This window comes from Polyodon spathula, chromosome 2 (genome assembly GCF_017654505.1).
Source record: "Polyodon spathula isolate WHYD16114869_AA chromosome 2, ASM1765450v1, whole genome shotgun sequence".
Lineage (NCBI taxonomy): Eukaryota > Metazoa > Chordata > Actinopteri > Acipenseriformes > Polyodontidae > Polyodon > Polyodon spathula.
In genome coordinates, this window is record NC_054535.1 from 100,968,874 (window position 1) to 100,982,073 (window position 13,200).

Genomic DNA, 13,200 nt, shown 5'->3' on the forward strand with positions numbered 1-13,200 from the left:
GGCTTTAGCTTTTGATCCTTATAATGGAGACAAGCTCTAACAATCTGAAACTGGAAATGGGCCTGTTCTGTGAATGATGGCTGTTTTTCACGTCTTTAAAACTGAAATCTACTAACAAGAGTATTTTTAACTTTGGTAGAGCTAGTGGACAGTATTGTGGATATTCCACCATTGAGGATGTCTGAATAACCAACATGCTCCTTCGAGGAGGTGAGTGAGTTGTATAAGGTCATTCTTACAGTTATTAAACACAGCACTCCATGTATGTTCATGGAGTCTTCTTTATATAGAATGGATAGAAAATAAATATTTTTTGGTCCCAATTAAACAGCTGTTTGGAAGGATGGTTTTCCTGCAACTGTTTTACAACATGCTGTAATTTAGATTCCAAAACTGCAGCATTGAATAAGAAAAAGTTCATTTCAACACTTGCTGTATTATTTGTTTTTTTTTTAGTACAACCAGTCCTGTGTCTGTGTACCTTAGTGACATATCATTACCCATGGGTTTCCTGTGAGCACGGCCATGTTTCAGCTAGGTTTCCATAGTTACAACTTTGAATACACTCCAGGTATTCACAATGGTTTGTGCTTTGCAGACCCTCACTGTATTTTCTTACAGGTTTCCTAAAAGTATATTTAGCCTGTTGCAGACAATTATTGAACTGTTCCAGCAGTTTAGACCATGCCTGAAATACTAGTTATCTAATGCCACTGCAAGCACGATATCATATTCCACATTAAGATGTACAATTCATTCTTAGTACCAAATAAACAATAAAGAAATAAATAAATTAATTAAATGAAATACATAACATAAATAAATATCATGTATGCAAAACTGGTTACCTCTGGTTTTAAACATTTATATTTCTGGTTTCAAAACTTGGAACACAATTTGAACATTATATCATTAGAATGCTAACATTGGAGCATTTGTCCGGTAAATAAACTGTAACCCTGTAACCTTTAAATACTTGAGGGGATGTGCTTCAGTGGCTGGGTGAAAGAACCGAGGGCCGGGGTTCAAAGGCTAGCTCAGCCGCTAGCTCACAGTGTGACCCTGGCAAAGGTACTTGACCTGCTTGTACCCAATCAGCTGTGCGGTTAGCAGACACAGGGCCCCTTTGGGAACAGGATGTGTTTTTTCCACATGGGCTGCTTCTACCCTAAACCTATTTTTGAAAAGAATTCAGCTTGCGGTTGCAAAACATTTTGACAATGTTTTAAACAACATGCAGTCTTATTGCCAGGAGTGTTACACCCAACCGTCCCCTGTCCAGATGTCTTCTCCTACCAGCGCTGATATAACAAAGAAACAAACAAATAATACGATAGGACACGCCTTCATTATTTTAAGCAGGAAACTTTTGGAACTCAAACTTCCATGTTAGACAGTCTTATACAATTCATAATATACAATCCCAGCTAACTATTGCAATTATAGTAAGTGCAGCATGTAACATATAGTGATCTCTGAGAATGATACATTTTGTTCTGTTTGCTGTTTCATAAATAAAGTTCAAAAATGGCTAACACTACAACTTTGCAAACTAAACGCAAATCAATAAATTCCTAAACAATTACAGCTATTCCTACAGTTAGCTCATTCTGGCACAATCTTTAAAAGTTGATGCAATGAAAAATGTAATAAAAAACAGATATTTATACATACAAGCCAGGAATACAACTGTTGATTAAATATAATCATTATTTGTAATACCTTGCTTTGATGACCGTCGGCGAATCCTCATTTTTGGAAAGGATGGCCATGAGTAATTGAAGGGAGAATCCGAGTCTGAATCCATTTCTTTTTCTAATTCGTTCAAATAAGCACATCAGCCAGAAGAGTCAGTCTGTACATACATGAATGCCAAACACTGTTGTGCTCAGAAGTCTGACTGGGATCAAATTGCCCAATAAGCCAGAGAGGGAACTGCACTAAAACAGTAGGGCCTTCCAAGGCTAATCAGACACGCAGATAGCTCAGGCAGAGCAACAAGACAGCAGCCCCGAACAAGGAACAGAAAAAAAAAAAAAAAAAAAAAAAAAAAAAAAACAGAATCAAGACGCGGAGCTGCTTCTCTGTCCACAAGCATTTGAAAGTCAGCATGAGGCGAGCAATCATTAACTCACCTTTTCATTTCTATGTAAATGAACCTGCTGGAGCCGAGCCACAAAGGAAGAGGGCCTGCCGACCCACAGATTAAAAAGTGAAAAATGACAATCCGCTGTGTAAAAGGTACAAATACGCATCACAACACGAGGTCAGGGAGAACAGAAGGGTTGAGGGTGCCAAGCATCTGGTTTGCTTCTGGCTTCTCCCTTCAACGCTGCTGAGGAGTTTCGACACACACAACTGGGCAAACAAGCTTGGGGGCTTTGCTGAGAGATGCTGAGCTTCAGTACCATCACAGGCAGTCCAGTGTCTGGAAGCCGAGAAAGCAAGAAAACCCACTTGACAAACGTTAAATTCCCTGATGTTTTATCTTTTAAAATAAGTTGAGGGAAAAACAAACAACAAACAAAAAAAACAGGAAATCATCAAAAGCTTTAGTTTTCCTTTGCAAAGCTTTCTTGGTAGTTCGTATTGAGAGGACCATACGGTAGTTTAGTCAGTTTAGTCTCCTGAAAACGTTTATTGAATTTATTTTTTAGGACTGGCAGCTTTACAGTACTAACTCTGCACAAGAGCCAGTGACAGTTTTACAACAACTCCTCCATTCTTATACAGGCTCCCTGAACGACTCTGAGGCAATTAGTATTCAGCTTGGCCTTGCAAACCCCTCCCCCCTCCATTCCAGCATCTTTCGGGCACACAAAACCTCTTTCTTCATGCATCCATATGTGCTTGCACTAAAGCAAGTACCAAGTAACAGGCTTGCTATTTGTTAACTACAGTTAAACCTTTCTTTTTGGCCTCCTTTGTGATGATGTGATAATGTATTCATGTGATTTTGCAAGCCAGGGGAGAGGTAGAGAGAGAGAGAGAGAGAGAGAGAGAGAGAGAGAGAGAGAGAGAGAGAGAGAGAGAGAGAGGAGAGGGAGAAAGAAGAGAGAGCAGGCAAGAGAGAGGGAAAGAGAGGGAGAACAGGAGAGAGAGAGGGAGAGGGAGAGCAGGAGAGAGAGAGGGAGAGGGAGAGCAGGAGAGAGAGAGGGAGAACAGGAGGGAGAGAGAGAGTGAATGTGGATCAGCTTAAATGTTAGCTTTTGTAAGACTATGACATTTGAGCTTGTTAACATTCCTCACTTCGATTATTGTTCAAACAGCTGAGGCCTACAGTAGCGCTTCTGCACAGTACACAAAATCATTCTCTAGTTTTATTTGCACTTGCATTGCTTATTCTTTTACTGTATCTGTCAAGTAATACTTAGTTCAAAGCAAAATTAAAAAGATGTGAGATCTCTTTCACATGAAGGAACATAAACTGAGTCCTATTTACAAATACTGCAGTTATATAGCTTTAGAATTCATTGTCTTAAATAGATCTTCTTCAAACTAAAAAATATGCCTGGTTTTAAATAATATATTTTAAAAGATATACAATTTAGCTGTACTTACCCATCCACCCATCCCTCCTGTCACCTCACCACTGCAGGGCACATGCTGACTCAGAAGGAATGGAGTTCATTAGGACACCTCTGTTCTTTCTGTCTAGACAAGGACCTACTTTACCCTGTAGTGAATGTTTCCATGCTACAAAGCATGGGTAAGACAGTTCAGGTTGATTGTTTCATGCCAGGCTTCATCAGGTACCTGAGCAGCAGGAGTCCCTGTGCAGAGTGGAGCTGAACCAACCCAAGACTGTTTCCCGCTCTATTTCTCTCCCTAGCCAGCCGGAGAGCACAGGCTAACACAGCGCTACCTGTGGGTTCTCTGTTCAACACCGTCAGTCACCCAGCAGCACTGCATGCAGGACTGCCAACGCATTACTCTTCTTACTGGGCTAAATCACTTCATGGTTGGATTTGTCAGCCTCATAAACTAGTCTCCAGAGAAGATGAAGACAGATGACTGCATTTTTTAAGACACTGGGTTAAATTTAATTTATAGCGCCTCTATAGCAATCGTGGCGCTTCAGAGAACGTTTTTTACAAATGATGTGATTTTGATTTAATTCAGGCCAGAATCAACACAATAAAATCATTAAAAGCAACTAGAAATGTGTGTTTCTGGTCACTTCTCGCGTCACACACTTCGAAACGTCATATAATATATAAACTTAAACCACAAACAATTGTACAGTACAGGATTCTGGTTACATAAAAATGTAACAACCCAAGTTTCATTAAATTAAGAGAGGCAGAAGACATTCCCTATATCTAGACTAGAATTTCCTCAGCAAGAGCTAAGGAGTTTTGCAGTTTTAGGCCAATACGCATTTTCCTCAGTTTTCTTAAGGAGGAATTGGATTGCAGATAATAAAGGTGCCTTTCAAGGCTTTATAGAACATATATGGACTGGTGTGACATAGAGCGAATGAATCTGAGTCAACAATCTCCCTCCTGACCTGTGAGGGCACTGTATAACAAGAACGGTGTTCCCCGGACTGGATGGTTTGACAGTTGATTCCAGAGTCAGTTGGAAGTCGGCTATCCAGGAAGGGGGCGGAGCCACAATACCAGAAGTCATCACCCTAATACGGTAGACGATGTGTCAGTCATGGATTGGAAGAGACGTGATTGCACTCGCTACTGAAGGGGGCGGTACTGAAGGTATATCAGGGGATGTGGCCAGGCGATCTGTTCCTCTGTTTTGGTTACGGAGTGACTGAGAGGAGTATAAAGAAACCGGGAGTGTTTAGTATTGCACTGTCTGTCTATTAACTACTCGTGTTTGTCATTTGTAGATGGCTAAATATCCAGAAGCTGTCGCTGATAAGCCAGCATCAGACCTGGACTGCACTGCAGCACTGTTAAGAATTCACAACACCACTTGCACCTGGAGCACTCTCTGTTGGACTGGTGATCGTGTTGGCGTTTTAATGCATGTGTTTGTTGTTATTGTTTCAGGATTGAACCCCATGGTTTTGACTGGCTGTACATATTGTTGTGTATAGTCAGTCTTATTATTTAAAAGCAATTAATAAAGCTTTGTTTTCACCATTGGAACTGTTGTTGGACTGCTGTTACTAAGCGCTGCATCAACTCTACACCTGTGCACTACAAACCACTTTGCCACAGCTGCACATTTAGCATTTTGTGAAAAACTTTTGTTTTCCATTCTAAGTCTCAATTCCACTCCATATCTGTCTAATATAAAAGGACACAACAACTTGCACTGTTATGAACTATTCAAACAGACCACCGGTTGCCATTTATCAAATCTGCACCCTAGTATAATCAATAATCCATCAAAATCAAAGTTAACTACATACTGCAGTATCAAAGGAATCCTTTTAGACGTTTCGTTGATACCATTACCTTAAACACAACCTACAACATTGTACTGGGTCAGACGGAAGAAAGGGTTCCTAGAATTGCTCTAAACAGCATCTTGCCTGCTGTTTGTAATGGATGAAACAAATCTTCCCAAAGACATATGCAAATAACTATGTCGGCAGCAGCAGCAGAAATGAAAACAGGAACAATCTACATAAGCACACTGTCATGGGGAGGCTTCATAATAGCAAAACAAATGTACCATCCACAGCCAGCACTACCCCAAACCGGTGCATTGAAAACGCAGAAGTGCGCTAAGAGTAAATCTATGTGTGAGCTTCGAGACAGGAATAACTTCTAACCACAACATTCCAAGCCAAAGGAATGCCTCTCCCAAAGCTACTGTAGGTAAATCATTGACTCACACACTCTATATCTGTGACGGACAAACTGCTCCACAACAACAAACAACTGCAATGTGCACATACATTTCCTATACAGCCTGCATTCTTTCTCAATTTTTTTAAGTGACTTTGAAGCCTCTGATGGCTGCTCCTCCGCTGATCTTGTCCTCCGAAAAAACAGGATCTTGTCCTCAATATAATAATAATAATATAATAATAATAATAATAATAATAATAATAATAATAATAACACCTGTAATCTTTCTCCAGGTGCACCCTGATGACAATGAAGCCACACATGGTTTCCTCCACACTGCAAAGTCAGCCTTGCCTTTGCTTCGGGGTTTGGCTCATGATGAAAACACTCAGAAGCAATCTGCCAGGGTTGCTACAGACCCTGCAGACTCAATGTTTATGAGCAAATGACTGTTAAAATCTATAAGTAAATCTGACATTGTTTATCTTCATGCTTTACCAGGGCTTATCAATTCAAAGCCTCAGCCACTATGGCAGTCGGATCCCCTGTTATCCCTCTACACCATGGAAAAGGCTTTCCACTCAATGTAATAATAATAATCTCTTTGCACCAGATTGATTGGTCATTTGGGGGGGGGGGGGGGGGGGGGGATGTGGCGACAGGGACAGAAATCCCTACCAAGCTAACCAGTGGGCCCCTAAATGGCAGTTTCTGTAAGAAGTTATAAGGCTTAAAGGAAAGTGTTCATACTTCAGAACATCGGAAGTGCAGCAACCAGCCTAACAATGTAACGTTGAATGAAACATTCTCTTTTTTCTTGCCAAAAGCTGCAATGCTACTGTTTTAAAATTGATCTGCCAAAAAAAAAAAAAGTCACAACAACAGCCTGTCCCAAGTTATTGCGATAATTTGCATTTGTTGAAATTCAAAATTAACCAAAGCAGCTGTTGGGTTCGTCGTGTTAGGTATGTTTTACTAATAATTATGTTCAAGTGTTTATGATGTGTTTTCGGAACTTGTCAGTAAAAGTGCTTAGCTTATAAGATCTAGCATGTCACAGCATTTAAGCAAATAGCAAAATAATAGTCAGTGTCATTTCGACTAATGAAGAAGTTACAGAGTCGAAGAGGTGAACGAAAAGCTAAACTCGCGCCACCGGTAGTTTTTATTCTCTTTTTATGCTGGTACAACTCTAAAAGGATACTTGCTATTATTTATACATTACTAAAAATCAGCAAGTTAGTCATCACTCTTCCAGTAACCACTGCAAGCAATGAGCGCCTGTTTTCTGTTTTAAGTTTGATTAAAACCTATTTACAAACTTCCATGACCAACCCTCGTCTGACTGATCTGCTTGTAATGGCGAGTGAAAAATCATTGGTAAAAAAAAACCCCAAAACTTGATTTTGATGCCCTGGGTGATATCGTTGCAAAAATGAAGCCTAGACGATATCTAGTGTTTCACTAGGTTTATTCTGCAATGCTAGAGTTTTTTTTTTTTTTGTTAAGTTTGTAGCAGAGTTTTATTATTATGGAGAGGGGGCCCCTAAATGCATTCTTTGCCCCCCGGCCCCCCAGCTTTTTGTGAAATGACGCCCCTTCTCCTATTGCTCTTCTTCATTATAGAAACGTTTGATCTTTAATGCCCATAAAGCAGACAGGATATTTGCTTAATGTCTGGGAAAAAAAAAAAAAAACTGGCACCCAGTACAGCAAGTTACTCAATTGTGAGCCTACAAACAATTATAGGAATCCTGAAATAAACTGGGGTCTATTCAATTAATCCAAACAGCAACATTAAATAAGAGCACTGCTTAGATCAAATACAAATGGTCTCTGAGTTACCGATCTTTAAGAACTTAGATATCTAATAATGCATCATTGTGCGTCATTGTATTAGGTTTTCAATCATAGGTTTGAGTAGTTTATTAGAATCTTACAAATAAATCAAATAAAGTGTGATGCCATAATTAAACACGAAGGATTGTTGTAATCCTTGCCATGGTATTGTGTTCTTGAAGTGTAAAATGAAACTTATTTTACTTGTTTTAAGAACTGCCTAGAAACTAAACCTAAATGCTTGTTATACTTTTAATGAAGCACTATATACGGAGACACTCAGGGAATTACATTGTAATACTTCAGTTGCATATACCACAGCTGTGCAGTTCCTTCATAATTAAAATTTGATTGATGGAAAAAAGCTGTCTACAACAGACATAACATGTCAGACCAATTCTACAAGAACTTAGTCAACTTTTTTCAACAAAACTAAATCATTTGGAAAACATCAGCAAAGTCTCATGATGTTCAAGACATGATCTAAACTTCTCCAAAAGATTCATTCTGCAGCCCTCTGCCATGATCAATTTCATTCAGAGGCTGGAACATTTTGAAATAGTCAATGGGTCACACAGCTTCTGCACAGCTTCAAATGAATGTTTTACCAACTCTTATAATACATAACTTCAACTTAACCCTGGCATGCCAAAACTTTGAGCCAACCAAATAGTTTACTAATGAATTTATTTAGAACAGGAGTGTGGATGCTTTAAATACTTAAACACGATAAATACTGTGACTCACTGCATCAGACTGACACGCTACATGCGACACAAGTTTCTGGCTGTCTGAACAGCAGGGGGTCACAGTGGAGCTGTCCTGGGGGGCTGACTCAGACACCACTGCAGATTCCTCAGCTAGCACACATCTCACAGTGTGCTGAACAGCAGCAGATGAGATCACAGGGAAATCAAAGTTACTGCAATGTACCTATTTTTAGCTCTACCAGCAGGTGTCTCTGTTTGCCAAGCTGTGCAGAAAAAACCTAAAACAACTTTGTTTCTACTCTTGCAGGAGTCTTGTTAATCTGCAAAATCACTTACTCATGCTGGGTTAACAGCTACAGGTTTACTGGTTGCACCCTCATTTCGATGGATCTGATTATAACAAACCCAAAGGGGCAGTCTGTTCACACTCTAGATGTTTAAACATACAGTATGCAGGAAAAGTATAGTTATTGGGGAGCCTTTTTTTGTGGGCACCTCTGTTCAGGCAGCTGCAGATGTGCTTGTATAAGACCTCAGTGGAGTAACTCCATTTTCACAGACAGCAGAGAGGAGCATTTCTGAGATAATAGCTATGGCCTGCACTTTACCTTCCCAGTATGGAATAAATAACCTTTATCCTGCTTGTTTGTCAATGGATTTATTTTCCAACAACAGCCTCAAAAATACATTTGAGAATTTTAAGTCTGGACAGATTGCGTGACAACAGTGGCAAGCAGGGAATGCCTGCCTATCAGAAAGCAACAAGGTAGAAAAGTCAGCTTTCTGTCAAACTGTATTCACAGCAACAACTTATAAACAAGACACAGCTTGAGAGGACTCATCTGGTTTCATGAAAGGTTTCCCCACTCACTTCAGCTCCTCCATAGTTTATCTTGTTTGCTTTTATTTCTTTTTTGTTGTTTTTTTTCTTTTTTGCTTCGCTGTTCAACTCTCATTGACACTGCCTCAAATCAAACTCAGTGGCCAGGCCCTGCTGACCTGCTCCCCTGCCCTGGTTCCTTTGAGTAATGAGATGGACGGTTCACACATTCCTGCTGTCTTTCACAACCTCCAGCTGCCATCAGTGTAACTGGAGACACTGCAGCCTCTTTTCTTTTGCTCACCTTAATGCAGTATACAGTCCATTTCGTAACAATGTTGTTTTCCTACCTGTATTTAACTGTGCATGGTCCACATCCTCTCCATCCATCGACAGCACCAACTGTTCTTCAAAAACCTCAAATGAAAACAGGGCTCTATATTAGTATGTGGATTCAATAATTTCCCCATCTGTCTTCAACGCTTTCAGCACTGCAGTCCAGCATGAAGAAAGAGCAAGCCCTGCTGTGTATCACTACAATCATGAAACAAAAGATTATGTTTCTATGATGTTCTATTATCCTTTTTTTAGGAAAGCTGACTTACAACTGAGGCGAAACAAACAGCACCGACAAAATGCTTGTCCATTCTTACTTGTTAAGCAGTGTAATCTACTGTTACACATCATCCGTGACCCTAATCTTGGAACCGTAACCTTTATCTCATCATCAGTAAGAGACGACACAACACAGAAATAAAAAAGAAGCTGAGTCTCTATAAGCCATGGGAATGGTTTGCAATAATTACGGTTCAACAATTCCACAACCTTTCCTTGTGTTCTGTTGTTTTGAGTGTTATGAAGCGGTCGTAACTAATCATTAGCAAAGACGAGGTGTACAGATTCGCTTCAAACTTCAGTGGTTGCTATACCACCCGTCCCTGACCTATACCATTTTGTTATTATATTATACAACAGCAAACTTCTTGTTATTATGTTTATTTTAAAACTGGTCATAAGGTTTTTTAGTTTATAGAAGGGAACCTGTGTGCGCGAGTCTGTTTAGTTTTTAGCCAACAGCTGCAAAGCCATTGAGCCCCATGGTCCCTGGTTTCCACATTGCATAGCTCTGCTGTGTACCAGAGATGACTTACAGAATTAATTAGCAATTTATGAAACCTTAGCCTTTGTATTGCATTCAACCCTCCCGGCTGCCCTTTCAGTGACCCATCACTGCAAGATTAGCTTATTAATAAGAACTATGTTTTCCAACACAGTAATGAGTCCTCCTAAAGATCTGGCTTTTAATGTATGTTAAAAATACACTGCTTATGTTACAAAACACACTGCTAAAGTAGTCATGGTTAAAAACATCAGCGCATCCAATACTCTGCTGCTTGAAAATGTATTCTGATTTACAAGTTAAAGAAATAGAAAAATGTATGTAATATATATATATATATATATATATATATATATATATATACACACACAGTATTGTGCAAAAGTTTTAGGCAGGTGTGAAAAACTAAGGTAAAGTAAGAATACTTTCAAAAATAGACATGTTAATAGTTTATATTTATCAATTAACAAATTGCAAAGTGAGTGAACAGAAGAAAAATCTACATCAAGTCAATATTTGGTGTGACCACCCTTTGCCTTCAAAACAGCATCAATTCTTCTAGGTACACTTGCACACAGTTTTTGAAGGAACTCGGCAGGTAGGTTGGCCCAAACATCTTGGAGAACTAACCACAGTTCTTCTGTGGATTTAGGCAGCCTCAGTTGCTTCTCTCTCTTCATGTAATCCCAGACAGACTCGATGATGTTGAGATCAGGGCTCTGTGGGGGCCATACCATCACTTCCAGGACTCCTTGTTCTTCTTTACGCTGAAGATAGTTCTTAACGACTTTCGCTGTATTTTGGGGTTGTTGTCATGCTGCAATAAATTTGGGGCCAATCAGATGCCTCCCTGATGGTACTGTATGATGGATAAGTATCTGTATGTACTTCTCAGCATTGAGGAGACCATTAATTCTGACCAAATCCCAAACTCCATTTGCAGAAACGCAGCCCCAAACTTGAAAGGAACCTCCGTCACGCTTCACTTTTGCCTGCAGACATTCATTCGTGTACCGCTCTCCAGCCCTTCGGCGAACAAACTGCCTTCTGCTACAGCCAAATATTTCAAATTTTGACTCATCAGTCCAGAGCACCTGCTGCCATTTTTCTGCACCCCAGTTCCTGTGTTTTCGTGCATAGTTGAGTCACTTGGCCTTGTTTCCACATCAGAGGTATGGCTTTTTGGCCGCAAGTCTTTCATGATGGCCAATTCTGACCAGACTTCCCCGGACAGTAGATGGGTGTACCAGGGTCCCACCGTTTTCTGCCAATTCTGAGCTGATGGTATTTCTCGACATCTTCCAATTGCGAAGGGAAGTAAGCATGATGTGTCTTTCATCTGCTGCAGTAAGTTTCCTTGGACGACCACTGCGTCTACGGTCCTCAACGTTGCCCATTTCTTTGTGCTTCTTCAAAAGAGCTTGGACAGCACATCTGGAAACCCCTGTCTGCCTTGAAATTTCTGCCTGGGAGAGACCTTGCTGATGCAGTATAACTACCTTGTGCCTTGTTGCTGTGCTCAGTCTTGCCAAGGTGTACGACTTTTGACAGTAAACTGTCTTCAGCAACCTCACCTTGTTAGCTGAGTTTGGCTGTTCCTCACCCAATTTTATTCCTCCTACACAGCTGATTCTTTTTCAGTTAATGATCGTTTTTCAACCTGCATATTTAATTGATTATCATTAGCACCTGTTTGGTATAATTGTTTAATCATACATCTGACTATATGCCTACAAAATCCCTGACTTTGTGTAAGTGTACCTAAAAGAATTGATGCTGTTTTGAAGGCAAAGGGTAGTCACACCAAATATGGATTTGATGTAGATTTTTCTACCGATCACTCACTTTGCATTTTGTTAATTGATAAATCTAAAGTATTAACATGTCTATTTTGAAATCATTCTTACTTTACAGCATTTTTTCACACCTGCCTAAAACTTTTGCACGGAACTGTACACACACACACACACACTCTCTCTCTCTCTCTCTCTCTCTCTCTCTCTCTCTCTCTCTCTCTCTCTCTCTCTCTCTCTCTCTCTCTCTGTCTCTCTCTCTACCAGTCAAAAGTTTTAGAACACCTCCATTTTTCCAGTTTTTTTTTAAATTTACGTAGTTTAATGTCTCAATGTACTCTGAAATTAAAGCACAGAACAAATAAACAATTGGAGATAAAAAAGAAATCATGGAATCGTTTTGTTTAACAAAATTTAATCTAAATTTTTGACTCATCAAAGTAGCCACCTTTTGCAGATATAACAGCCGAACACACTCGTGGCATTCTTTCTACAATGGAAATCAAATATTGTTCGGAAAGTTCTTCCCAACACTGTTGCAGAAGTTCCCACAAATGTGTTGCACTTGTAGGTTGCTTTGCTTTCACCCTTCTGTCCAGTTCATCCCAAACCAGCTCAATGGGGTTTAAGCCTGGAGACTGTGCTGGCCATTCCATGATTTGAAGCCTACCGTCTTGTTCTTTTCTTCTAAGGTAGTTCAGACATAGCCTGAAGGTATGTTTTGGGTCATTATCTTACTGTAGGATGAATCCCAGACCAACTAGGCATATACAAAAAGGTACTGCACGGTGCTACAAAATGCTGTGGTAGCCGTTTTGGTTCAGGGTGCCACTCACTCTGTGCAAGTCGCCGACTCTGGATCCAGCAAAAGAGCCCCAGACCATCACGCTTCCTCCTCCATGTTTGACAGTTGGTGTCACACACCGAGGAACCATCCTTTCGCCTACTCGACGGCGTACAAAAACCCTGAGTGATGAGCCAAAGATTTCAAATTTTGATTCATCGGTCCATAAGACCTTCTTCCAGTCTTCAGTAGTTCACTGCAGCTCGAAGTCTTCTCTTCACAGTTGAAACTGAGACTTGCTTACTTCGACCAGTGTTAAGCTGTGCTTGAAGCTGTTGTCCTGTGAGCCGCCTATCATGCAAGCTGTTGACT

General features: G+C 40.2%; 1 protein-coding gene across 6 annotated transcripts in view; it reads right to left on the reverse strand.

Annotated features, from left to right (window-relative positions):
* Window positions 1–13,200, reverse strand: part of LOC121305420 (rho guanine nucleotide exchange factor 28-like) — a 116,379-nt gene that overhangs the window by 51,175 nt on the left and 52,004 nt on the right. For 4 of the 6 annotated variants that reach the window (XM_041237084.1, XM_041237077.1, XM_041237090.1 and 1 more), the window contains one exon: window positions 9,482–9,548. The exons of 1 other annotated variant lie outside the window; for it this stretch is intronic. In XM_041237084.1, the coding sequence (XP_041093018.1) occupies window positions 9,482–9,548 (67 nt within the window). Of the gene's footprint in view, window positions 1–1,722; window positions 2,000–9,481; window positions 9,549–13,200 lie in introns of those variants that run through there. One more of the 6 variants, XM_041237100.1, reaches the window with a different exon arrangement.